Source organism: Sander lucioperca, chromosome 16, assembly GCF_008315115.2.
Source record: "Sander lucioperca isolate FBNREF2018 chromosome 16, SLUC_FBN_1.2, whole genome shotgun sequence".
Lineage (NCBI taxonomy): Eukaryota > Metazoa > Chordata > Actinopteri > Perciformes > Percidae > Sander > Sander lucioperca.
This window is the reverse complement of record NC_050188.1, coordinates 3,499,725-3,527,668: the sequence shown is the minus strand read 5'-3', so window position 1 is coordinate 3,527,668 and position 27,944 is coordinate 3,499,725. Positions and strand designations below refer to the sequence as shown.

The following is a 27,944-nucleotide window of genomic DNA, read 5'->3' as shown; positions in this document are numbered from 1 at the left end:
TTCCAAAAAAGTGATAAAAAAGCCATAGTATACTATGTCGAAAAAAGTGATATAAAAGCCACAGAATAAAATGTCGAAAATAGCCATAGTATAGTATGTATGAAAAGAGACATAGTATAGTACATCGAAAAAAATCATAAAAAAGTCATAGTATAGTATGTCGAAAAAAGTGATAAAAAAGCCATAGTATAGTATGTTGAAATAAGTCATAATATAGTATTTTAAAAAAGTGATAAAAAGCCATAGTATAGCATGACGAAAAAAGTGATAAAAAAGCCATAGTATAGTATGGTGAAATAAGTCATAATATAGTATTTAAAAAAACTGATAAAAAAGCCATAGTATAGTATGTCGAAAATAGCCATAGTATAGTATGTATGAAAAAAGACATAGTATAGTACATCGAAAAAAATCATAAAAAAGTCATAGTATAGTATGTCGATAGAAGAGATAAAAAAGCCATAGTATAGTATGTCGAAAAAAAGTGATAAAAACGCCATAGTATAGTATGTCGAAAAAAGTGATGAAAAAGCGATAGTATAGTATGTCGAAGGAAGTCATAGTATAATATGTTGAAAAAAGTGATAAAAAAGCCATAGTATAGTATGTCGAAACAAGTGATAAAAAAGCCATAGTATAGTATGTCGAAAAAAAGTGATAAAAAAGCCATAGTATAGTATGTCGAAAAAGTGAGAAAAAAGCCATAGTATAGTATGTCGAAATAAGTCATAATATAGTATTCCAAAAAAGTGATAAAAAAGCCATAGTATACTATGTCGAAAAAAGTGATATAAAAGCCACAGAATAAAATGTCGAAAATAGCCATAGTATAGTATGTATGAAAAAAGACATAGTATAGTACATCGAAAAAAATCATAAAAAAGTCATAGTATAGTATGTCGAAAAAAGTGATAAAAAAGCCATAGTATAGTATGTTGAAATAAGTCATAATATAGTATTTTAAAAAAGTGATAAAAAAGCCATAGTATATTATGTCGAAACAAGTGATAAAAAAGCCATAGTATAGTATGATGAAAAAAAGCCATAGTATAGTACATCGGGAAAAAAAATCATAAAAAAGCCATTGTATAGTATGTCGAAAAAAGTGATAAAAAAAACATAGTATAGTATGTCGAAAAAAGTGATAAAAAAACCATAGTATAGTATGTCGAAAAAAGTGATAAAAAAACCATAGTATAGTATGTCGAAAAAAGTGATAAAAAAGCCATAGTATAGTATGTCGAAAAAAGTGATAAAAAAGCCATAGTATAGTATGTTGAAAAAAAGCCATAGTATAGTATGTCGAAATAAGTCATAATATAGTATTTTAAAAAAGTGATAAAAAAGCCATAGTATAGTATGTCGAAACAAGTGATAAAAAAGCCATAGTATAGTATGTTGAAAAAAAGCCATAGTATAGTACATCGGAAAAAAAAATCATAAAAAAGCCATTGTATAGTATGTCGAAAAAAGTGATAAAAAAAACATAGTATAGTATGTCGAAAAAAGTGATAAAAAAACCATAGTATAGTATGTCGAAAGAAGTGATAAAAAAGCCATAGTATAGCATGTCGAAAAAAAGTGATGAAAAAGCCATAGTATAGTACGTCGTAAAATATCATAGTATAGTATGTCAAAAAAGTGATGTAAAAAAAAGTCATAAAAAGCCATAGTATGGTATGTGGAAAAAAGTGATAAAAAAGCTATAGTATAGTATGTCGATAAAAGTGATAAAAAAGCCATAGCATAGCATGTCGAAAAAAAGTGATGAAAAAGCCATAGTATAGTACGTCGTAAAATATCATAGTATAGTATGTCAAAAAAGTGATGTAAAAAAAAGTCATAAAAAGCCATAGTATGGTATGTGGAAAAAAGTGATAAAAAAGCTATAGTATAGTATGTCGATAAAAGTGATAAAAAGCCATAGTATAGTATGTCGAAGGAAGTCATAGTATAGTATGTTGAAAAAAGTGATAAAAAGCTTTAGTATAGTATGTTGATAAAAGTGATAAAAAAGCCATAGCATAGTATGTCGAAAATAGTGCTGAAAAAGCCATAGTATAGTATGTCGACAGAAGTGATAAAAAAGACCATAGTATAGTATGTCAAAAAAAGTGATAAAAACGCCATAGTATATATTATGTTGAAAAAAGTGATAAAAAAGCCAAAGTATAGTATAGTGAAATAAGTCATAATATAGTATTTAAAAAAACTGATAAAAAAGACATAGTATAGAATCTCGAAAAAAATGATAAAAAAGCCACAGTATAGTTTGTCGAAAATAGCCATAGTATAGTATGTATGAAAAAAGACAGAATAGTACATCGAAAAAAATCATAAAAAAGTCATAGTTTAGTATGTCGATGAAAGTGATAAAAAAGCCATAGTATACCAAGTCAAAAAAAGTAATAAAAAAGCCATAGTATAGTATGTCGAAAGAAGAGATAAAAAGCTATAGTATAGAATGTCGAAAAAAAGTGATAAAAAAGCCATAGTATAGTATGTCGAAGGAAGTCATAGTATAGAATGTTGAAAAAAGTGTTAAAAAAGCCATAGTATAGTATGTCGAAACAAGTGATTAAAAAGCCATAGTATAGTATGTCGAAAAAAATTATAAAAAAGCCACAGTATAGTATGTCGAAAAAAGCCATAATATAGCATGTCGAAAAAAGTGATTAAAAAGCCATAGTATAGTATGTCGAAATAAGTCATAATATAGTATTTCAAAAAAGTGATAAAAAAGCCATAGTATAGTATGTTGAAAAAAGTGATAAAAAAACCATAGTATAGTATGTCGAAAAAACTGATAAAAAGCCATAGTATAGTATGGTGAAATCAGTCGTAATATACTATTTCAAAAAACTTATAATAAAGCCATAGTATAGTATGTCGAAAAAAATGATAAAAAAAGCCACATTATAAATAGTAATATAGAAATATAGTATTTCAAAAAAGTGATAAAAAAGTCATAGTATAGTATTTCGATAAAAGTGATAAAAAGCCATAGTATAGTATGTCGAAAATAGCCATAGTATAGTATGTATGAAAAAAGACATAGTATAGTACATCGAAAAAAATCATAAAAAAGTCATAGTATAGCATGTCGAAAAAGTGATAAAAAAGCCATAGTATAGTATGTCGAAAAAAAAGTGATAAAAACGCCACAGTATAGTATGTCGAAAAAAGTGATAAAAAAGCCCCAGTATTGTATGTCGAAAATAGCCATAGTATAGTATGTATGAAAAAAGACATAGTATAGTACATCGAAAAAAATCATTAAAAAGTCATAGTAAAGTATGTCGATAAAAGTGATAAAAAAGCCATATTATACAATGTCGATAGAAGTTATAAAAAAGCCATAGTATAGTATGTCGAAAAAAGTGATAAAAACGCCATAGTATAGTATGTCGAAGGAAGTCATAGTATAGTATGTTGAAAAAAGTGATAAAAAAGCTATAGTATAGTATATTGAAAAAAGTGATAAAAAAGCCATAGTATAGTATGTCGAAAGATGAGATAAAAAAGCCATAGTATAGTATGTCGAAGGAAGTCATAGTATAGAATGTTGAAGAAAGTGTTAAAAAAGCCATAGTATAGTATGTCGAAAGAAGTGATAAAAAAGCCATAGTATAGCATGTCGAAAAAAGTGATTAAAAAGCCATAGTATAGTATGGTGAAATCAGTCATAATATAGTATTTCAAAAAATTGATAAAAAAGCCATAGTATAGTATGTCGAAAAAAGTGATAAAAAAGCCATAGTATAGTATGTCGAAAAAAGTGATAAAAAAGCCATAGTATAGTATGGTGAAATCAGTCATAATATAGTGTTTCAAAAAATTGATAAAAAGCCATAGTATAGTATGTCAAAAAAAGTGATTAAAAAGCCATATTATAGCATGTCGAAAAAAGTGATAAAAAAGCCATATTATAGTATGTCGAAAACAGTGATAAAAAAGCCATAGTATAGTATGTTGAAAAAAGTGATAAAAAAACCATAGTATAGTATGTCGAAAAAAGTGATAAAAAAGCCATAGTATAGTATGGTGAAATCAGTCATAAGATAGTGTTTCAAAAAAGTGATAAAAAGCCATAGTATAGTATGGTGAAATCAGTCATAATATAGTGTTTCAAAAAATTGATAAAAAGCCATATTATAGTATGTCAAAAAAAGTGATAAAAAAGCCATAGTATAGTATGGTGAAATCAGTCATCATATAGTATTTCAAAAAACTAATAAAAAAGCCATAGGATAGTATGTCGAAAAAAGTGATTAAAAAGCCATAGTATAGCATGTCGAAAAATGTGATTAAAAAGCCATAGTATAGCATGTCGAAAAAAGTGATAAAAAAGCCATAGTATATTATGTCGAAAAAAGTGATAAAAAAAACATAGTATAGTATGTCGATAAAAGTGATAAAAAAGCCATAGTATAGTATGTCGAAAAAAGTGATTAAAAAGCCATAGTATAGCATGTCGAAAAAAGTGATAAAAAAGCCATAGTGTAGTATGTCGAAAAAAATCATAAAAAAACCATAGTATAGTATGTCGAAAAAAGTGATAAAAAAACCTTAGTGTAGTACGTCGAAAAAAGTGATAAAAAAGCGATAGTATAGTATGTCGAAAATAGCCATAGTATAGTATGTATGAAAAAAGTGACAAAAAAAGCCATCGTATAGTATGTTGAAGGAAGTCATAGTATAGTATGTTGAAAAATGGTGATAAAAACGCTATAGTATAGTATGTCAAAACAGTGATAAAAAAGCCATAGTATAGTACATCGAATAAAATCATAAAAAAGCCATAGTATAGTATGTCGAAAAAAGAGATAATAAAGCTTTAGTATAGTATGTTGAAAAAAGTGATAAAAAAGCCATAGTATAGTATGTCGAAGGAAGTCATAGTATAGTATGTTGAAAAAAGTGATATAAAGCTTTAGTATAGTATGTTGAATAAAGTGATAAAAAAGCCATAGTATAGTATGGTGAAATCAGTCATAATATAGTATTTCAAAAAAGTGATAAAAAAGCCATAGCATAGCATGTCGAAAAAAGTGATTAAAAAAGCCATAGTATAGTATGTCGAAAAAAAGTGATGAAAAAGCCATAGTATAGTATGTCGAAGGAAGTCATAGTATAGTACATTGAAAAAAGTGATAAAAAAGCCACAGTATAGTATGTCGAAAATAGCCATCGTATAGTATGTATGAAAAAAGACATAGAATAGTACATCGAAAAAAATCATAAAAAAGTCATAGTATAGTATGTCGATGAAAGTGATAAAAAAGCCATAGTATACCATGTCGAAAAAAGTAATAAAAAAAATGAAAGAAGAAATAAAAAGCTATAGTATATCGAAAAAAGTGATAAAAAAGCCATAGTATAGTATGTCGAAGGAAGTCATAGTATAGAATGTTGAAAAAAGAGTTAATAAAGCCATAGTATAAGTATGTCGAAAGAAGTGATTAAAAAAAACATTTTTTAGTATGTCGAAAAAAGCGATAAAAAAGCCATAGTATAGTATGGTGAAATCAGTCATAATATAGTATTTCAAAAAAGTGATAAAAAGCCACAGTATTGTATGTCGAAAATAGCCATAGTATAGAATGTATGAAAAAAGACATAGTATAGTACATCGAAAAAAAACATTAAAAAGTCATAGTATAATATGTTGATAAAAGTGATAAAAAAGCCATAGTATAGTATGTCGAAAAAAAGTGATAAAAACGCCATAGTATAGTATGTCGAAAAAAGTGATGAAAAAGCGATAGTATAGTATGTTGAAAAAAGTGATAAGAAAAGCCATAGTATAGTATGGTGAAATCAGTCATAATATAGTATTTCAAAAAACTGATAAAAAAGCCATAGTATAGCATGTCGAAAAAACTGATAAAAAAGCCATAGTATAGTATGTTGAAAAAAGTGATTAAAAAGCCATAGTATAGTATGGTGAAATCAGTCATAATATAGTATTTCAAAAAATTGATAAAAAAGCCATAGTATAGTATGTCGAAAAAAGTGATAAAAAAGCCATAGTATAGTATGTCGAAAAAAGTGATAAAAAAGCTATAGTATAGTATGTCGATAAAAGTGATAAAAAGCCATAGTATAGTATGTCAAAAAAAGTGATAAAAAAGCCATAGTATAGTATGTCGAAATAAGTCATAATATAGTATTTCAAAAAAGTGATAAAAAAGCCATAGTATAGCATGTCGAAAAAAGTGATAAAAAAGCCATAGTATAGTATGTCGAAAAAAGTGATAAAAAAGCCATAGTATAGTATGGTGAAATCAGTCATAATATAGTGTTTAAAAAAAGTGATAAAAAAGCCATAGTATAGAATGTCGAAAAAAATGTTAAAAAAGCCACAGTATAGTATGTCGAAAATAGCCATAGTATAGTATGTATGAAAAAAGTGATAAAAAAAACATAATGTAGTATGTTGAAAAAAGTGCTAAAAAAGCTACAGTATAGTATGTCGAAGGAAGTCATAGTATAGTCTGTTGGAAAAAGTGATAAAAAAGCCATAGTGTAGTATGTTGATAAAAGTGATAAAAAAGCCATAGTATAGTATGTCGAAATAAGTCATAGTATTGTATTTCAAAAAACTGATAAAAAAGCCATAGTATAGTATGTTGAAAAAAGTGATAAAAAAACCATAATGTAGTATGTTGAAAAAAGTGCTAAAAAAGCCATAGTATAGTATGTTGAAAAAAGTGATAAAAAAAACTTAATGTAGTATGTTGAAAAAAGTGCTAAAAAAGCCATAGTATAGTATGTTGAAAAAAGTGCTAAAAAAGCCATAGTATAGTATGTCGAAAGAAGAGATAAAAAAGCTATAGTATAGTATGTCGAAAAAAGTGATAAAAAAGCTACAGTATAGTATGTCGAAGGAAGTCATAGTATAGTCTGTTGGAAAAAGTGATAAAAAAGCCATAGTGTAGTATGTTGATAAAAGTGATAAAAAAGCCATAGTATAGTATGTCTAAGGAAGTCATAGTATTGTATGTTGAAAAAAGTGATAAAAAAGCCATCGTATAGTATGTCGAAGGAAGTGATAGTATAGTATGTTGAAAAAAGTGATAAAAAAGCCATAGTATAGTATGTCAAAAAAAGTGATAAAAAAGCCATAGTATAGTATGTCGAAATAAGTCATGATATAGTATTTCAAAAAACTGATAAAAAAGCCATAGTATAGTATGTCAAAAAAAGTGATAAAAAGCCCCAGTATTGTATGTCGAAAATAGCCATAGTATAGTATGTATGAAAAAAGACATAGTATAGTACATCGAAAAAAATCATTAAAAAGTCATAGTATAGTATGTCGATAAAAGTGATAAAAAAGCCATATTATAGCATATCGATAGAAGTTATAAAAAAGCCATAGTATAGTATGTCGATAAAAGTGATAAAAAAGCCATATTATAGCATATCGATAGAAGTTATAAAAAAGTCATAGTATAGTATGTCGAAAAAAAGTGATAAAAACGCCATAGTATAGTATGTCGAAGGAAGTCATAGTATAGTATGTTGAAAAAAGTGATAAAAAAGCTATAGTATAGTATGTTGATAAAAGTGATAAAAAGCCATAGTATAGTATGTTGAAAAAAGTGATAAAAAAGACCATAGTATAGTATGTCAAAAAAAGTGATAAAAACACCATAGTATAGTATGTTGAAAAAAAGCCATAGTATAGAACATTGAAAACAAATCATAAAAAAGCCATAGTATAGTATGTCGATAAAAGTGATAAAAAAGCCATAGTATAGCATGTCAAAAAAGTGATAAAAAAGCCACAGTATAGTATTTCCAAAAAAGTGATGAAAAAGCGATAGTATAGTATGTCGAAGGAAGTGATAGTATAGTACGTTGAAAAAAGTGATAAAAAAGCCATAGTATAGTATGTCAAAAAAAGTGATAAAAAAAGCCATAGTATAGTATGTCGAAATAAGTCATGATATAGTATTTCAAAAAACTGATAAAAAAGCCATAGTATAGTATGTAAAAAAAAGTGATAAAAAGCCCCAGTATTGTATGTCGAAAATAGCCATAGTATAGTATGTATGAAAAAAGACATAGTATAGTACATCGAAAAAAATCATTAAAAAGTCATAGTATAGTATGTCGATAAAAGTGATAAAAAAGCCATATTATAGCATATCGATAGAAGTTATAAAAAAGCCATAGTATAGTATGTCGAAAAAAAGTGATAAAAACGCCATAGTATAGTATGTCGAAGGAAGTCATAGTATAGTATGTTGAAAAAAGTGATAAAAAAGCTATAGTATAGTATGTTGATAAAAGTGATAAAAAGCCATAGTATAGTATGTTGAAAAAAGTGATAAAAAAGACCATAGTATAGTATGTCAAAAAAAGTGATAAAAACACCATAGTATAGTATGTTGAAAAAAAGCCATAGTATAGAACATTGAAAACAAATCATAAAAAAGCCATAGTATAGTATGTCGATAAAAGTGATAAAAAAGCCATCGTATAGTATGTCGAATAAAAGCCATAGTATAGTACATCGAAAAAAATCATAAAAAAGCCATAGTATAGTATGTCGAAAGAAGAGATAAAAAAGCTATAGTATAGTATGTCGAAAAAAGTGCTAAAAAAGCCATAGTATAGTATGTTGAAAAAAGTGATAAAAAAACCATAATGTAGTATGTTGAAAAAAGTGCTAAAAAAGCCATAGTATAGTATGTTGAAAAAAGTGATAAAAAAAACATAATGTAGTATGTTGAAAAAAGTGCTAAAAAAGCTACAGTATAGTATGTCGAAGGAAGTCATAGTATAGTCTGTTGGAAAAAGTGATAAAAAAGCCATAGTGTAGTATGTTGATAAAAGTGATAAAAAAGCCATAGTATAGTATGTCGAAATAAGTCATAGTATTGTATTTCAAAAAACTGATAAAAAAGCCATAGTATAGTATGTTGAAAAAAGTGATAAAAAAACCATAATGTAGTATGTTGAAAAAAGTGCTAAAAAAGCCATAGTATAGTATGTTGAAAAAAGTGATAAAAAAAACTTAATGTAGTATGTTGAAAAAAGTGCTAAAAAAGCCATAGTATAGTATGTTGAAAAAAGTGCTAAAAAAGCCATAGTATAGTATGTCGAAAGAAGAGATAAAAAAGCTATAGTATAGTATGTCGAAAAAAGTGATAAAAAAGCTACAGTATAGTATGTCGAAGGAAGTCATAGTATAGTATGTTGAAAAAAGTGATAAAAAAGCTATAGTATAGTATGTTGATAAAAGTGATAAAAAGCCATAGTATAGTATGTTGAAAAAAGTGATAAAAAAGACCATAGTATAGTATGTCAAAAAAACTGATAAAAAAGCCATAGTATAGTATGTAAAAAAAAGTGATAAAAAGCCCCAGTATTGTATGTCGAAAATAGCCATAGTATAGTATGTATGAAAAAAGACATAGTATAGTACATCGAAAAAAATCATTAAAAAGTCATAGTATAGTATGTCGATAAAAGTGATAAAAAAGCCATATTATAGCATATCGATAGAAGTTATAAAAAAGCCATAGTATAGTATGTCGAAAAAAAGTGATAAAAACGCCATAGTATAGTATGTCGAAGGAAGTCATAGTATAGTATGTTGAAAAAAGTGATAAAAAAGCTATAGTATAGTATGTTGATAAAAGTGATAAAAAGCCATAGTATAGTATGTTGAAAAAAGTGATAAAAAAGACCATAGTATAGTATGTCAAAAAAAGTGATAAAAACACCATAGTATAGTATGTTGAAAAAAAGCCATAGTATAGAACATTGAAAACAAATCATAAAAAAGCCATAGTATAGTATGTCGATAAAAGTGATAAAAAAGCCATCGTATAGTATGTCGAATAAAAGCCATAGTATAGTACATCGAAAAAAATCATAAAAAAGCCATAGTATAGTATGTCGAAAGAAGAGATAAAAAAGCTATAGTATAGTATGTCGAAAAAAGTGCTAAAAAAGCCATAGTATAGTATGTTGAAAAAAGTGATAAAAAAACCATAATGTAGTATGTTGAAAAAAGTGCTAAAAAAGCCATAGTATAGTATGTTGAAAAAAGTGATAAAAAAAACATAATGTAGTATGTTGAAAAAAGTGCTAAAAAAGCTACAGTATAGTATGTCGAAGGAAGTCATAGTATAGTCTGTTGGAAAAAGTGATAAAAAAGCCATAGTGTAGTATGTTGATAAAAGTGATAAAAAAGCCATAGTATAGTATGTCGAAATAAGTCATAGTATTGTATTTCAAAAAACTGATAAAAAAGCCATAGTATAGTATGTTGAAAAAAGTGATAAAAAAACCATAATGTAGTATGTTGAAAAAAGTGCTAAAAAAGCCATAGTATAGTATGTTGAAAAAAGTGATAAAAAAAACTTAATGTAGTATGTTGAAAAAAGTGCTAAAAAAGCCATAGTATAGTATGTTGAAAAAAGTGCTAAAAAAGCCATAGTATAGTATGTCGAAAGAAGAGATAAAAAAGCTATAGTATAGTATGTCGAAAAAAGTGATAAAAAAGCTACAGTATAGTATGTCGAAGGAAGTCATAGTATAGTATGTTGAAAAAAGTGATAAAAAAGCTATAGTATAGTATGTTGATAAAAGTGATAAAAAGCCATAGTATAGTATGTTGAAAAAAGTGATAAAAAAGACCATAGTATAGTATGTCAAAAAAAGTGATAAAAACACCATAGTATAGTATGTTGAAAAAAAGCCATAGTATAGAACATTGAAAACAAATCATAAAAAAGCCATAGTATAGTATGTCGATAAAAGTGATAAAAAAGCCATCGTATAGTATGTCGAATAAAAGCCATAGTATAGTACATCGAAAAAAATCATAAAAAAGCCATAGTATAGTATGTCGAAAGAAGAGATAAAAAAGCTATAGTATAGTATGTCGAAAAAAGTGCTAAAAAAGCCATAGTATAGTATGTTGAAAAAAGTGATAAAAAAACCATAATGTAGTATGTTGAAAAAAGTGCTAAAAAAGCCATAGTATAGTATGTTGAAAAAAGTGATAAAAAAAACATAATGTAGTATGTTGAAAAAAGTGCTAAAAAAGCTACAGTATAGTATGTCGAAGGAAGTCATAGTATAGTCTGTTGGAAAAAGTGATAAAAAAGCCATAGTGTAGTATGTTGATAAAAGTGATAAAAAAGCCATAGTATAGTATGTCGAAATAAGTCATAGTATTGTATTTCAAAAAACTGATAAAAAAGCCATAGTATAGTATGTTGAAAAAAGTGATAAAAAAACCATAATGTAGTATGTTGAAAAAAGTGCTAAAAAAGCCATAGTATAGTATGTTGAAAAAAGTGATAAAAAAAACTTAATGTAGTATGTTGAAAAAAGTGCTAAAAAAGCCATAGTATAGTATGTTGAAAAAAGTGCTAAAAAAGCCATAGTATAGTATGTCGAAAGAAGAGATAAAAAAGCTATAGTATAGTATGTCGAAAAAAGTGATAAAAAAGCTACAGTATAGTATGTCGAAGGAAGTCATAGTATAGTCTGTTGGAAAAAGTGATAAAAAAGCCATAGTGTAGTATGTTGATAAAAGTGATAAAAAAGCCATAGTATAGTATGTCTAAGGAAGTCATAGTATTGTATGTTGAAAAAAGTGATAAAAAAGCCATCGTATAGTATGTCGAAGGAAGTCATAGTATAGTATGTCGAAAAAGTGATAAAAAAGCCATAGTGTAGTATGTTGATAAAAGTGATAAAAAAGCCATAGTATAGTATGTCGAAGGAAGTCATAGTATAGTATGTCGAAAAAGTGATAAAAAAGCCATAGTATTGTATGTCGATAAAAGTGATAAAAAAAGCCATAGTATAGTATGTCGAATAAAAGCCATAGTATAGTACATCGAAAAAAAATCATAAAAAAGCCATAGTATAGTATGTCGAAAGAAGAGATAAAAAAGCTATAGTATAGTATGTTGAAAAAAGTGATAAAAAAGCCATAGTATTGTATGTTAAGAAATGAGATCAAAAAAGTCACAGTATATTATGTCTGAAAAGGTCATGGCATAGTATCTCGAAAAAGTCATAGTATATTATGTAAAAACATTTTATCTCAAAAGAATCACCAAATAAATGGGCACCACCGAATAAGTTGAAAATGACACCTTACATGTTTTTCTACACTCTTTGATTACAAAAATCAAGCACTTTTGAACTTCACATTGTGTTCCATTTGTACTCGGATGTCGGAAAAACTTCCCTTGAACTCGAATTTCCGAGTAGGGAAGTCGTACAACCTCACAGTACCCCAAGCTCAACATCCACTGTGGTTGCATTGTGCACCAACTGTAGTGAAAGCTGTAGTAACATAGTTTATTTGCACATCTGTCTCATTTTGGTCTCATTATATCAGTCGTACACAAGTCTTGTCCAACTTCTATCTGTGGACATTGTTGTTATGCTGTTTGTTTGCACAAAAAACAGCATGATGTGTGGTTATCAACAGGCATTGCTTAACCTGGCTAGAGCTAACCCCACAGGGAAAAATTTGACTATGAATCCGACTTGTTAAATGGAACGCAGTCAACTCGGGTGTGACGTCATTTCCAGCTCTGGGTTCCAAGTACCGAGATAAATGGAACCCACTGTTAGCGATGGGCTAATCCAAGGACTGGCAGCCATCTTGGATTTGACCTCTAATGGTCCTCAGAGGTCCAATCTGACCTCCTTCCACATCTGAAAACAAACCTAACCAAACTAGATTACGATTGTAGTGGTGTGTGCAGTAAGCTTTGCACCCTGTTGGTTCTTGAACGCACCTCAACTAGATCAAATTAGCTCCACCCAGGCCAAACCCCCTCGTTAGCTGAGCTTATATATAGCACCTGTATCATCATGGCTGCCTCTTGGCTTTGTCTCTTGCTGTTCGTTGCCACATGGGACCATCTCTGTGACTTTTAGGTAGGTAATTGTGTTAAGTCTGTTTTATGCTTTCAAGGTGTTTTTAAGTACTTAGTTGTATATTTTGCAGCAGTCTGCTACCTGCCTGACTGTTGGGCCTGGAAGGGATTCCAAGCTCCCCTGCCTGGCGTGGTGTGATGAACTCTCCCTTAGCCTACTGAGTACATTTGAGTGAAGGTATGAGTAACTTAAAGCAGCAAGTCTGGTATGATCACTACCTGAGCTTAAGGTAGTGCTTTTAAACTTGTCATTAATGTAATTTGTCTGAATTGTAGGTTGTCAGCTGCTGTTTTGCCCTAGTTTAGTAGTTTTGGGATTTTAATTATTTTAGTACATCTTTGTTAGTGCCCCAGGACACTGTTTGGTTTGCTTGTATTTTAGGTTATCAACTGGTTTATTTTCTTGATTTTGTTAAACTGTTATTTTGCTTTCCAGTGGAGCTAGTAGCCAGCTTGTGGTGGAGGCTAGGCAGGTTAGTGTGGTTCCCTTCACAGATTGTAGTGATAACAGCACGGTGACACGATTTGCAGTGAACCGGTTTGCAGTGACTATCGATTGCAGTGGGCACATGCGGTGGGTAAGTTGGTGCACCCCTGGAACACACCCTTAGTATACTGTCTCTCCACAGCTGGCCTCTGCCCCCCCCCCCCCCCTTTCCTTTGATAATTTAAGCCATAACTGGGAGTGTATCTGTTTTAAGAGAATTAACATGATGGCTAAATATATATATTGTAATAAAACCTTTTCTACATTTTCTATTGCAATTTGATTCAAACATCCTCATTTCTAACATCCTCTTTACAGGCACTTTCAGTCATAAATTATCCATTAATAAATGAATATTTCTTTTGCAACCACGTCTGTCTTACTTCAGTTAGTGAACCTGTGTAGCCTTTTGTATAACTGGGGAGCTTGCTCAGGCTGATGTGCTTGCACGTACATTTGGCATGTGTTCTGCTAACGTTAAGGTAGCTTTATTCAAAGCATTCTGTACACCACTATACAGGATACTGGCCACTTGTGGCGGTCTTACAGAAAAAAGAATGCAGAGACTGAATGTAGCGTATAATTATGGCATGAGACTGCTTCTAAAACAACCAAGATGGTGTAGTGCAAGTCAAATGTTAGTGTTGGTGTAGGCACAAATAAGGTTTCTTCTGAATAAGAAACCTTATTTATCGATAGATTTGTCTGTCTGTCTCAGAAAACCGAATTAAACAAGCTTTAGCCCACATTGATTTTAGCTCTGTCAGGTATGCATCTAGACTGTGGAGACATTGGCGCTCCTGTTTGTATGTATATTACAGGTGAAGGTTGTTGACTTTTTATTAATTTCGATGAATTGTACTGTATATTTATTACTATTTGTAAATATTGCCATTTTAATATACTATGGAGCTTCCATTTGTGTCCTGAATAAAGTTATATTTTCTGTGTACTATGGTTGTTTACAGTTACAGCAGTGGAGGAGAAGACGGATATAGAAGAATTAATCACTGTGACCCACAGTACTTTGACTTTGAACTGGAGGCTGCAGCTAACACTGCAGTCCAGAGGAAGGAATAACCGGCTGAAGTGCATTTACACTCTAACCACCTCGACTTCAACTGAACTGTGAATCAGTGTACTTCTCACAGATTACTTCAACTAAAAGCAATGAGGTCAGAAGATGTGACCAGAGTTTCTGCTGTTTTAAGTCATTTTTCTAACATCACTTGGAAAGCAATCTTTTCTACCCTGGACCTGCAGAGCTATTGTGACTGGACTTGACAGGCTTTCTAGTTACACATTCGGACAGGTTACAGATTTCAGTGTAACACTAGAAAAGCCTGGGTTTGAGTATCTAGCCAGGTAAAAGGTAGCAGGAGATTTCTTTATATAGGCCTAGTTGTATATTGTATGGAAGTTAGGATTACTATTTTATTTTTGTCCCCCTTTACTTGTGTAAAGCATCCTTGGGTTTCATGAAAGGTGCTATATAAAACAGTTATAATTGTATTGGTTGCTACTGCTTTGGCTTGTGATGGTGATTTAGCTCAGGATACATCCAAAGTAGGCTAAGTGTACCGTATGCATTACTGAAATGCAACGATGCATCAGCAACGTATTCTCTCATTGTAAATGAGAATGTCTTTAGCAAAACATTCATCCCAAATGTATGACCTCGCGCTAACTCTAACACAGTGGGTAGTACAGCATCAGCCGGCGCACTACAAAAGGTCTTTACGACAGCAGGTGTGGTAGCAGAATTTGAGCTGACATATTTTCTGTTGTAAGCCATTCCACCCCAAGTCACCATAAAATTACTAAATTTGTCTGCGTGAACTATTCAACAACTGCTAAATCATTAACAAACCCTATAAATGTAATGCAATATTAAGCAAAAGCATTGCAAAGAATATGTATAAAAAATGAACTCTGGCGCAAAAACAGTGTAACAGTTTTTTTTTTTTATTTTGTATTACAAAGTTATAATGCACATTTCACAAGGATAAAACTCAGAACAATCACATGTAGAGGGGCCATTTAACCAGCTCACTCCACCTTTATGTATAATGGTACAAAATATCTAAAACAAGTCACTCACTTCCAAACATAAGCCTCTGATATGTTCACACCCATTCATACTTCAACATAGAAACAATGCAGTAATAATTAAAAAAAAATTTAACAGATACTCAAAGGAAGATAAAGGGACTGCCTGTTCATGATTTAAAATAAGTTACTGAGCAGAGATCAGGGCCCATCTGGCCAAAGGGAGCAATATGAACATGCTAAAGGCGAGATCATTCTAAACATGCATTCACTGATACATTAACACAGCAAGCCAAAGACATTTGTCCAATGCTGGTTATTCTAACAGTATCATAAATAAATGTTTAAAAACCGACAGAAAAGCCTTTTGGCATGTGAGCACTAGACTTATAAATCATCTACATCTGTGCAGGTATTTCAACGTGAGCCCCACAAACTTGTTTGAATCTGAAACACCATGATAGGAACAGTAATCATTTGAGTGCTTTTCTTTTTTTCACATTAAAGCAGACCTGGTTCACACAACAGCTGAAAAGGATTTGTGTCACTTGTTTTATACTACGTGAAGGTCCAGTTGGGTGGGGTTTACACCCAGCACACAGGGGCACATTTTCAGATAGGCAGCTGTAGTTGTTCAACACCCACTTAACTGCTGCTTCACTGAGGCTGGAAACAAATGTAAATAATACAATGTGAACCAGGTTTGCCCATAAGAACACATAATAAAACAGGAATACAAAAAAGGGTCCTATTGTGGCAGCAGGAGAAGATAGGAACCAGTGGGGGGGCTTGAGGACAACAGTACAACCAACCATTTCTCCTTGCGCCAGACTTCAAGTTGCCTTCACCTCTTCTTTTGGTCTGAAACGCAAACCGTTAAAGAATTTAAGCAACAAAATACCAGACACACTGTCAAGTCTAGCTAACTATTTACTTCTTTGTACAACAGCTTTGACTGAGTGTTTCACAGGACCCACATTGATGCTTTGGCCATTTCAAATGTACAGATATAATCATTTCTGTCCTCCCGTGTTAACCAGCCTATTGTTTTTCTTCATTTATAAAATTATAATAAGATGAGATAAAGTCTAGTCGGGTACCGTTCAGTTTTACCGAACATTATACACACCTCCCTCTCCACTCCCAAACCTGTCCCTACAACCTATTAAATCAAATAATTATTCATTTCTTACACTGCACTGGACACTGTATTCTTGTAATTTGTACCTTATTCTATTTTAGCCTGTTTTTATTTATTTTATTTTTTTAATTGCTCTTTAATGTATTATGTAAAGCCCTTTGAATTGCCTTGTTGCTGAAATGTGCTATAGAAAAAAAAAGTTGCCTTTGCCCTACAACCTCCAGGCTGTCAGTCAGTCACCAGGGCTTAAAAGAACACTGTTCAGGAAGTGTAACATTATCTGCGCCGCGACCACGACCACTTTCGGCTCGCCATTATATTGTATTGCAGCGAACGCCGTCTGCGTGGAGTTTTGAAAAGTGTAACTTGCACTTGCAACCGCTTTACCGGCATTGCCGTGACTCACTGTGACTTAAACAAACTGCCAGATAACGTAGTTTGAACCGTCTGCACGCAGCGCTGCATGCGTCGGAGCCCAGCTCTCGGTCAACATGCTAAGTGCAGATAAGCTCGCATTCTTAGGTACCAAAATTTGGCACCGTTCCATTTAATGTGAATCGCCCCACGGTAGTCCCGACGTAGTTCGGTCGGTACCATAAAAAGTACTGAGTTTGGCACCCAACCAGGGTGGGAAATTAGCACCCGCCACTAGGCCTGTCGCGATAGTCAATAAATCAATTAATCGCACGATAAAAAAAATTCTCTCTCTCTCTCTCTCTCTCTCTCTCTCTCTCTCTCTCTCTCTCTCTCTTCACAGCTACAGTCTGTTGAGAGAGAGACAGAAAATGCGAGTAGTTGGAGCGGGGTTTTCCGCAGCACTTTGCCGTTAAGGCGCTGTCAAAAAAAGAAGACGTATATGAGCGATATCCGCCTTTTTACTCGGCGTCCGGTTTTCTCCCTTTCATTCCAAACCACGCAGTTGACAACCTGCAGGTGGAGGCGGTGGAGACAGGCACGGACATAAACGCCACTGTGGACTTGTCAGTCTTGCAAGCGGTTTCAGGAAAGTTGCTGTATGTGTCCGACAATGCACAGAACATTGACCGGTACAAGCCTACAGCTGTCAGTGTGTCAGAGGCTCCCGGACGGTGAACTGAGACTCCGTTACCTGCTTGTCAAATATCGCCACTTACTAGCTAATAAATTAGCCTAAGGTAAACACTAGCAGTCAGTAAACAGAAGTGACGTGGTGGCTGGCGTCTGTTTGTGCGTGCACGCGCGTGCGTGCGTGTGTGTCGGCCCGCCCCCCCCCCGCGAAGCTCAGACCTGCAGAGGAGCAGAAGTATAGCTGCACCTTCGCCAAAATGAAGACTGAAAAACAGAACTATTTTGGTACAAACATTTACTCGCCATGTGGCAGATAGTCACATAGAAATAGGTAGATATAATGTATTATTTAAATTTAATATTTAGTGTTTAATAAATAATTGTTAAATGCAGTACAGAGTCTGTAGTCTATCACAAACACTCGACTAATGCTGCAAACATTTGATAGCCAGTATGAATTACCTGGGAGAACATACGTGTCAAACGGCAATTCCACAACTGTGGCACCGTGAAAGACGACATACTAAAGGAGATCAAAGACATATTGTGGATATTTAAAATGTCTTCCAGTTCCAGTGTTAAATATTCTTTAGAAATAAGTTTATTGATCTTTGAAAAGGTGTTCCTGCATTATTATGTCATTATCATTATATTAGATGAAAATGGTCTCAGAACGACAATATTATCGTTTATCGCAATAATTTCTGGGACAATTTATCGTCCAGCAAAATTTGTTATCGTGACAGGCCTACCAATGGCAGGTACTTTTTCAAAGTGGCGGGTGACTTTTCTTTGTCTTAACCCTTCCCCCTTCCCCCTTCCCCTTAGTTTTGCACGTTCACGTGAGAGTAAGGGCTGTCCCAATACTCATTTTGATCGAGGGGTAGGGCTATATACCCCTTAACACCAAGCAAGGACGCGAGCTTACTTGAAAAGCAAGGGGTATCCAGATACATTGCGCAACAAGGAACAATGGCTGCCAGGTCAACCAGAGAGACCCATAAATGTAAGTATTTTCGGCTTAAAGAATTGATTTAAAAATTACAACGGTCTTGTTTTGTGCTCTACACAGTCCTGTACATATATATTTGCAACCATATTTGTAATTGAAACGTTTTTAAAAATCGCTAGCTTGCTATGCTAACGCTAACGTTAGCTACATTGCTTATTTGCAACAACAACAGTCCCGCATTTCTCTGCCTTGAATGGACTCCATGCATGTCTACAGTGTTAACTAAACTCCATTAGCAGCGAATTTCGTTTGATATCAGTGTATAACACTACTTGCTTTGGAGACATCGATACGTGCTTTACATTTACCGTCCTGTATCACACACAGGGACGCCTGAGGAAACCCGGCAGCTGATCCACTTTCGGGCTGAAAACGAGCAGAGGTTTCTGCATTCATGTTGTAGCCATTCATTATTGTATTGGTACTGTATTATTGTAATCATGTGTAATTCATTCCTGTTCATGCACTTGTACATTGTCGTTTGTTTGATACAGGACACTAATGAAAGAAATGGGGTATGGAGGGAAAGGTTACTGGCCAACAGGCATCAGGTTGGGGTCTGGAATTTCAGAATAGCTGTAGTTTGTTGTTTGTTTGTGGTCTTGTGTGTCTTTTTTTAGTTTTATACATTTGAGTGCCTTTTTTGTGTGTGTGACATGTAAGGTATGGTTCTAATAGTTGTAATAATGTTTACTTTATTGGGCAATAAAGACAGCTTTTTGTTAACAAAAAGTGTTTCTGAACATCAATGACATTCAAAACAGTGATAACTGAAACAGATATACAACACACCATGCAGTGTGTATACAAATATTTATTGCAAACAGACCTAAGTATGTATGATGACCTAACCAAGTGGTGTCTCATTTCATAGTGCTATGTTTTCACCCCTACCCCTTACCACTGTTTCGAGGGACAAGGGCTAGGGGTAAACTAAGGGGTAGGGGTAAACTAAGGGGTAGGGGTAAGGGTAAGGGGTAAGACAGAGAAATGAGATTCAGCCTTTGCCCTGTATACCAGCCACAGTGGCGGGTGGATTGTAGAACATTCCTTGTAACTGATTGGACAGCTTTTGTCAAAGAATGCCGTTGCTAAGAAACAATGCACAATGCTTATAGGAGGCGCTTACGTTACTGCTAGTGAATGCCCAACATTTCCGGATTTTGCCACTTCATAATAAAAACATTCAAATACCAAAATAACGGAGGACTTTTATTGTGAAGAACTTATAGGAAATTAAACCGTTCACAGCCGGGGCTTTGACCACGCATATTTCCGTCAACTCCAGACTTTTGTCAAGTAGTTTTCAGCGATCGTCCGTGACACCATGTAGCTGAGTTGAGGTACAGACCAAACGAAAATTATCGCTTCAAACCAAGAAGTATATCACTACTACGCAAAATGTGTGCAGGTTGGCAGGTCTGCAGTGGGCAGTCGGACTCAATGACCAATCTGATTGGTGGAGTGCTAGCCCTTGACTAGCGAATCAGTGCTTCGTCCACAAGAAGAAGCCCGAGAGCTGACAACGGCAGTATCTTCTTATTACTAGCCATCGTATTTTCTTCCTTCCAGCGAGTAATGACAACAACGATTCTTCTTGACTACTGTCAGCACCCTCTGATGAAAACAATGACTGACGACAGCGTGCTCTGCGTTCACTAGGTCTAGAGAGATGTTCCGTCATTTCCGTTTTCATTTTTTTGGGCGACAATACAGATTTAGCGCCGCCTGCTGTTACGGAGACGTATTACGTCTTGCGCAGAACGTACGCTCAAGTCGGCGCCGCTTCGGTGTGTTCCGAGGTACTTTTTCGAGAGACGGGAGCCGACTGATCGGTCCAACTGCCTTTTCTGCCGATGGTTGGCCGTCGGGTTGGTGTGTCAGAGCCTTTAATTACTTGGCAGCCAGGACATTGCTTCTTAATGGAAAAACTTCACATGAAGATGCCATGAATCTGAATCTAAAATGGCTCTAAGCTCAAAGATTGGTGTAGTGTAAATAAACTTTCAGCTTTTAATTTATTCAGTAGTGCTTATTTACTCCCCGGAGTCCTTGTTTTTTTTCACCCAGCATATTTCCTTGGATTCGGATGGCACCAAGATCTTGGTTGCAGCTGTCGCCGTGGTCCTGCTGCACTCCCTGCTACACGCTGCTACGCTCTGCGGTATCCTGCTACGTCCAGCTATGCTCTGCTGTGCCACGCTACATCCTGTAACGCCCTGCAGTGCCCTGCTATGACATGAACTACTACGACTACCATTTGTAGTCACTGTTCCATTATCTTTATTGTGACTATTATTGCCACTGTTCCTCACACCCCCAACCAGCACCGGCAGACACCGCCTACCAAGAGCCTGGGTCTGTCCCAGGTTTCTTCCTAAAAAGGGAGTTTTTCCTCGCCACTGTCGCACTAAATGTTTGCTCTTGGGGGAATTACTAGAATTGTTGGGGCTTTGTAAACTACAAAGTGTGGTCTACACCTACTCCATCTGTAAAGTGTCTCGAGATAACTCTTGTTATGATTTGATAATATAAATAAAATTGAATTGCTTGTTGCTACTTGAGACTTGAAAAACTGTTACTATCCACAGGTTTTCACCCTACCAGGTTTAAAATGTTCATATTCTAATAATTAATGAGAATGTGCTTGATCTTACCCTGATGTGTCCATCTTCTCTTCCTCCTTCTCCTCCTCTTTTACTTCTAGGAGGCAGAAGAACAAGAGTGCTTATTACAATATCTGGTCATCTACAAATACCAATGGGGCTGGAGAATAAGTCTTACCTTTCTTTTCCTCTCCTTCCTTCTCTTCCTCCTTCTTCACTCGTTTCACCTTCTTGTGGTTGGCTGCGTTCCTGCGGCCTCCTCCCTGCCCCTCCATCTCATCCTCAGAGTCAGAAAACTCCTCCTCGCAGGCTATCCTCTTGTCGTGGGCCCGGACTGGAACACAGAACACACACCGTTGGTATAGGCATAGTTCATTCATTTTCCTTTGAGAGCAAACACAGACTAGAGCTGGACAACTGCGTAGGATACATCTTGCTCTATCTGTAGTGTCCTGAGATAACTTCTGTAATGATTTGACACTACAAATTATAAACTGAATCTTTACAACTCAAGCCCTATCATCACGTCGATGTAGGTGACCATTTTCTTGTGATGCCGTCTAAATCTAGGCCTGTAGAAGTCTCTTACTAGAGACGCGTTTGTCGGGGTCCTCCTCCTCCTCCTCCTCGTCTCCGCTGTCTGGGTGGGGAGCATCCTCAGGGATCGCCTGCATCTGGACGCCAGGGGCGTGAGGTAGCATACGGAGGTTTTCAAACAGACGCTGCTTGATCTTCTCCAGGTATTCGTTGGTGTTCTGGTTGGTCATATTGGACGGGCTGATGTGCAGCTTGAAGTCGGGCCCAAAGTACTCAAAGTAATCATTGTAGGGCAGCTCGTTGGGGATGGAGCAGTCCAAGGCTACGGCGGTTTCGTACGTCCAGCAACGGGCCACGTTGCGAATGGTGTAGCCGCCGCCACCCAGCATCAGCAGGGGCAGGTTGAAACTTTTGATGTACTCGACGCATTTGGCGTGGCCTGGAAGAACACACAACTGTTAAATTCTCCAAAGCGCAAAAGAACGTTGCGGTATTGTCGTGGGACAGGTGAATTGTGTTTATACCTTTGATGGTGAGGTTGAAGCACCCCAGTCTGTCTCCAGAAAGAGAATCAGCTCCACACTGGAGTACAACAGCACTTGGCTGGTACATCTCCATGACTTTAGCCATGATCTAACACACACACACACACACACACACACACACACACACACATTGACAAACTAGCTCGGAGAAACCGCCTGATTGATTACGTAGTACCTAAATAAGGGCAGACTTACAGGTTTGAAGATGGCTTCATAGGACTCATCGTCAATACCGTCTCGAAGCGGGTAGTTTACTGCATAGTACTTGCCCTTTCCAGCTCCGATGTCCTGCACACATTGGAGATATTGAATTACTGCCCGGAGACGCACAAGATACGCCGATGATCTTAAAAGGGGGAGAGAAGAAAACACACCCTGAGGTCTCCAGTGCCAGGGAAGTATTCCCCATACTTGTGGAAAGAGACAGTCATGACCCTGTCTGTGGTGTAGAAGGCCTCCTCCACTCCATCACCGTGGTGGATGTCAATGTCTATGTATAACACCCTCTGGTGGTACCTAGAGAAGAGAGAGAATTCAGTCCAGGACATCTTAAAAGGGCATTCACATAACATGGACACCAAAAACAATCAGGGCAGAAATCAGGCAGCCTCCACGGGATAATGTGGCTTGAAGGTTAATTTGCTCTAGTAGGCACTTCCACAAGACAACTCAGAGTCTGCTTTTTTTCAAACGTGCCTTCAATATGGGGGGGACTAATTCAGTAGTCCTGATGCATTTGATATCCACCTCCAAAAGCGGCCCAAAGTGCATTCGGCCACCTTAGCAGCAAATCCATGCAAATCAAACAGGCCAAACGCTCAGACAGAAACTTGCCAAAATAATTTTGAAACGATAGCATTGATGGATGGGGAGTGAGCATAACACTTTATGTCATCTCTAAAAAGGCAGAAACACTGCGAGAAAATGACGAAGGCAGCCATCTAGTGTTTGGCACGGAGTTGTCTGATTGTGTGCATTTTTATCAGAAATAAAGCTCCATGGCAGGTGTAGATCTAATTCAGCTAATTTAAAATGTACGTGCCAGATTTCTTCGGGGGCCCAAATTAACTGAACCCTGACAGACGGTTGGAAAGGCAGGATGATTAAAGTTTAAAAAAGGAAGGCAGCAGCTTACTTGAGCAGCTCGAGGATGGCCAGGACAATGTCGTTGACGTAGCAGAAACCTGAGGCCTCAGACTTCTTGGCGTGGTGAAGTCCGCCGGCCCAGTTGATGGCGATGTCTGTCTGCTGCTTGTTCAACTTCAATGCCCCAGCTAGAGGACAGAATGAGAGTGAAATAAACATGGGATTAATGGCCTTTGTGTGTCGATTCAAATGTCTTAACACTTATAAATGTGCAAAAAATGTTTTTGTAATCAAATATAGATTTTCTAAGCACCCTCTGGACAGTTCTGTGTGGACATATATTTCCCAGTAAGGACGACCACTGGTAGTCGAAATTATACGTTTAACTTAGTCCAAGACGGCATAATCACTAGACTAAATTAAGGCCTATACTTCAGATTTATTCCATGCACACAGTCATAAATATCCCTCTTGTTTTAGGGTGGTACACCAGAGGGATTATGGGAAGTGTGGTTTGAGTAACTTACCGACAGATCCGCCTGTTGAGAGCTGGCAGAACTCAAACAGACCATCAAACACTGGACAGTCCTCGCCGACATTGACTGTGAGAAAAAGAACAAGACAAAAAGATTTAACGTTAATGCGGAAAGAAAGAATATTCCAGCAGCAGTTGGAAGAAAAAAAGCAGACACTCACATCGCTGCATCTGTTTGCTATACTCAGACATGTTGTCTGGTCGGATGGACCTCAGGAACTTAATGTAGTCATCACTGTGGTATTTTGTCATCTCTTCACCACTGGCTTTGTGTGGTCTCTGGAAACAAACAGAAAGATGATGAGGAAGAAAGTGACAGCTGACACTTCCCCGTTTGTCAGTAGTCGTTGGGTTTGTCCGATTTTGACACGTCTCTATTCACTTACATGTGACAAGGTCATCCAAATATTCAAACGCCAACTAGCTAACTAAATATAAAAAATACCTGCATCACAGTCAGAAACTATCAACAATTATCTTCTCATATGAGACACTAGCTTTTAAGATTATGAGACTCTATACTTTAAAGAAAATGGTGTAATGACACATACGTTTGGATCCGAGTGTTGGGGAATGGTTTGCGTGGAGTGACATAACTCACATAGATCTCCATTTTCCTGTACAGTCCATAGTTGAGAAGGAGGTTGTGTGTCATGCGGATCCTGTGGGGCTTCATGGGATGGCCCTGGCCATAGTAGTAGTTCCCCACATCCCCTTAGAAAGAAAACATTATCCAGACAAGTTTACATTACAATTTTTGCTTAATAATTCTAGTAATAAGTCTATTGCCATGACCCAATTGCCTCTCCTGACTTGGCTGTAAAGACAAGTTAATGCCAAACTCCATTCAAAAATGTCCTGTTTATCTGCAAATGTTATAACGATTTACTTACAACAATTTTATGTTTTAGGGTAAACCAGTCTTCAATCCAATCCACCAAGCCGATTTTGTTGCAACGTTTTTTTTGTTGTTTTTTTTTTTACAGATTTGCCTGTTATTCACACAATTTTCAATTGCAGATTACACTGTAGGCACTAACATGACCTGATGTTAAAATCTGAGAAATAAAAATAGGAGATGGTCAATTCGCTGGATTGTAACGTTAGCTTGATTTATTCATATGCTACTTGACCTAGCTATATGTTTGATGTTTGCCAGGAGATATGAGTCAATGATCAGCTGTGTCTATAGTATAGGTATGGGATTTTTTTGTTTTGTTGTTTTTTTCCATATGACAACAATTTAATTTTCATTAGAAAGCCCGAGAATAATCAAATGTAATAACATTACCGTTACAGTGATTAGCAGCTTAACCATCCCACTTGTACCTTCTACACTCAGCTAACGTTACGTACGGGTATGTATAATTTTCCTAAGAGTACTTATGCATAACAGAAAAGAGAAATGCAATATAACTTAACGGCACTTATTTGAACGAAAACTTTTCGTTAAACAATCTAACTGACAACCAGTACACCGGTCCCCACTTCTCGGAAGTTAATAGCAATTTGGGGCAACATTGATGTGATTAGCGCCGGGTAGATCCATGGCTCTCTGTTCCCAGAATGACCAAGTTACCGCAGATACACACATCACAATACAATAAAAGATTTAAATAATTTAAGGACATTGTTCTGGTTATTGGGTAACTTGAAAATGAAATGAACACCGGATGATACATTGCTTGCAGTGTCAAGCTAACAGTTAGCTAACGTCAAGCATACCGGCTAGTTAGCCAATCGTGCAAGCTAACGTTAGCTCGCTACACCGGCTAGCTAGCATGGCCGTACTGCACACTTTTAAAAAATACATGTGCAATTTCCTATACAGCTACGCGCCTTCAAGGCCGCTTCAATCATGGGAGAACCCGAGGTGCACAAGTTGAATATTTACCGTCATAGTAATAGCAAACTTTTTTCTTTGTTCCTTGAGACAGCGCCATTTTACCGTGACAATCCCACTGTTCCGTGTCCACCGGTTCCTCTCTTGCGCCAGGGAACTAGCGTGGAGCTCTAGTCAACCAATCACAGATGCTCAACCGCCCGACTGGGAGGCGCCGGTATCCAAACCAAGGACCGCCGACTCGAGGTTGAAACTACAACCAGACAAGTGTGTAGAGACCGGTAGAGCACACAGCACTATTTTGTCTTTTAATTCAGTTTTGTAGAGGCGAGCTTATTTGTAATGCCCAGCAATTGATAATTAGTTAATTGATGACATACATGAGCAGCTTCTTCTGTCTTAAGTCACTGGGGTTCAGTGTTATTATGCCCAGTTGACTGTGCTCAAGAATGACAGGGATAGGGACAATAAGGCCATGGGTATAAAAGCAAATGTATTCAAAACAAAAGACCCCACTTAGGCTAACACAGATCGTGGTACCTTCTGTCAGGGCCGTCGTGGGTCTTGCTTGTCCCCAGGACAAGATGATTTTCAAAGCCCCCTGCAGATTATATAAAGGTTAAAGGGCCCTCCCTTGGCAAATCTCCATTCTGAAAACCCACCCTGCAACCACACTGTACCAGTAACACCATTATTTCATTAATTTACAATTATGTAATTTGTCAATTTAATTGTATTCTATCATTGATTGGTTAAAATCAGTTGTCAGCCCCAGTTTAATACTGCTAAATAATAAACCTTTATTTTAGCCTTCAAAGGTTAATATAGTGCTTAGATGGGTTTCCTCTACATTGATTGATGGTTTAGTGATCTAGATTTAATTAAGTATAAATGTATCTAAGCTTAGATCTTGGCGTCTGAAATCTCCAATATCCCTATCTACATATGCATACCGGTATGCCTATTTCCTCTATTATTTCAGCTAAACCTATAACAAGAAGCAATGTCCTTTTCAGGACATTTCTTTAGACATTTAAAAACTTAAAATTGCCACGTTTTATTTATGTCTGTTTTTTTGTGTTAATGTTTTTATTTGCGGGGCATTTTTTTAGGTCTTTAATTGATAGGATAGCTGAAGTCATAAAAGGGGAGTTAGAGGGGGAATGGCATGCAGCAAAGGGCCGCACGTCATAATCGAACCCACAGCCGCTGCGTTAAGGACTGTGCCTCTGTAGGCTACATGGGGCACAGGCTCAACCAGGTGAGCTACCCAGGCGCCCCTTGACAAAATATTTCTACATTTATTTTATTTAATTTGTTTATTTGACAGGGAATGAGTGAGGTAATATATATATATATATATATATATATATATATATATATTTGTCCTTGGCCAGATCTTAGGATGGTACCCTAAAATAGAATTTAAAAAGCTACTTACTGTCCTGTTTTATAGTGTAGTGTACAATGAGACTGATTATGCATATTGATGCAGGCTTAGTACTGGAACAGATTGGGAAACCAGACAATAGGAAGTAGGCCTGGCAATGCGATACTAGACAATAGGTGATCAGCTTTGTGGCATTCCACACAATGGCCACCAGATGACAGTGTAAGCTCACGTGTTTGACTGTAACTCCCAAATCTCTGCAGACCCCTTCACTGCTGAATGAGAAATGCAGCAGCACCCCTAAGCTGATCGCTCACATAATATCATGTATAGTATGCAGTGCAAAGAAAACACTGGAAAGATCAACTCCATGTGGAGCAGCCATAAATCATTTACAGCTTACCGTACCTGCTGCCATGCAGTGTAAGCTGCATGTGGAAGATTGACACAATTTAGCTATGAGTTGTGATGAATTTGCTTGGTATTTAAAGACACTTATAATGAAATAAATCTGCTGTTCGCGCTTAAGAAATAGTTTGCTTCAAGAGGCAGAGAGCTGCGTCAATGCGTGGAGCCCCAGTTTTGTTTAAATAATCCGCAACTGTTTGAAGTCTGGGTCCAAATGTAGCTCAGATCTCAACTCATCATATCACCATGTGAACTAGGTCAGTTCACCCAGAGCAGGACTGCTATGTTCAGTTAGCCACGTTCAGGAGGCCAGTCGCCTCCTTCAAATG

General features: G+C 35.5%; 1 protein-coding gene and 1 long non-coding RNA gene across 3 annotated transcripts; one reads left to right on the top strand and one right to left on the bottom strand.

Moving 5' to 3' along the window:
• The first annotated feature begins 12,887 nt into the window (after positions 1 to 12,887).
• LOC116041293 lies at positions 12,888 to 15,243 on the top strand. 2 transcript variants are annotated; one of them, XR_004102895.1, is made up of 3 exons: positions 12,888 to 12,930; positions 13,001 to 13,107; positions 14,385 to 15,243. It is a non-coding gene; the product is annotated as an uncharacterized LOC116041293 (long non-coding RNA). The 2 variants fall into 2 exon arrangements; XR_004895404.1 differs by having other exon boundaries at positions 12,898 to 13,107.
• A 592-nt stretch (positions 15,244 to 15,835) lies between these two features.
• On the bottom strand, positions 15,836 to 26,101 carry LOC116041292 (probable histone deacetylase 1-B). The gene is made up of 12 exons (XM_031287186.2): positions 25,869 to 26,101; positions 24,576 to 24,688; positions 24,136 to 24,253; positions 23,967 to 24,041; positions 23,489 to 23,627; positions 22,728 to 22,869; positions 22,549 to 22,641; positions 22,333 to 22,441; positions 21,861 to 22,247; positions 21,450 to 21,605; positions 21,323 to 21,368; positions 15,836 to 16,326 (listed from the first exon to the last, which is right to left on the bottom strand). Exons 1-12 carry the CDS (start codon positions 25,915 to 25,917, stop codon positions 16,299 to 16,301), a joined length of 1,455 nt encoding a protein of 484 aa, XP_031143046.1. The 5' UTR covers positions 25,918 to 26,101; the 3' UTR covers positions 15,836 to 16,298.
• Positions 26,102 to 27,944: the final 1,843 nt, after the last annotated feature.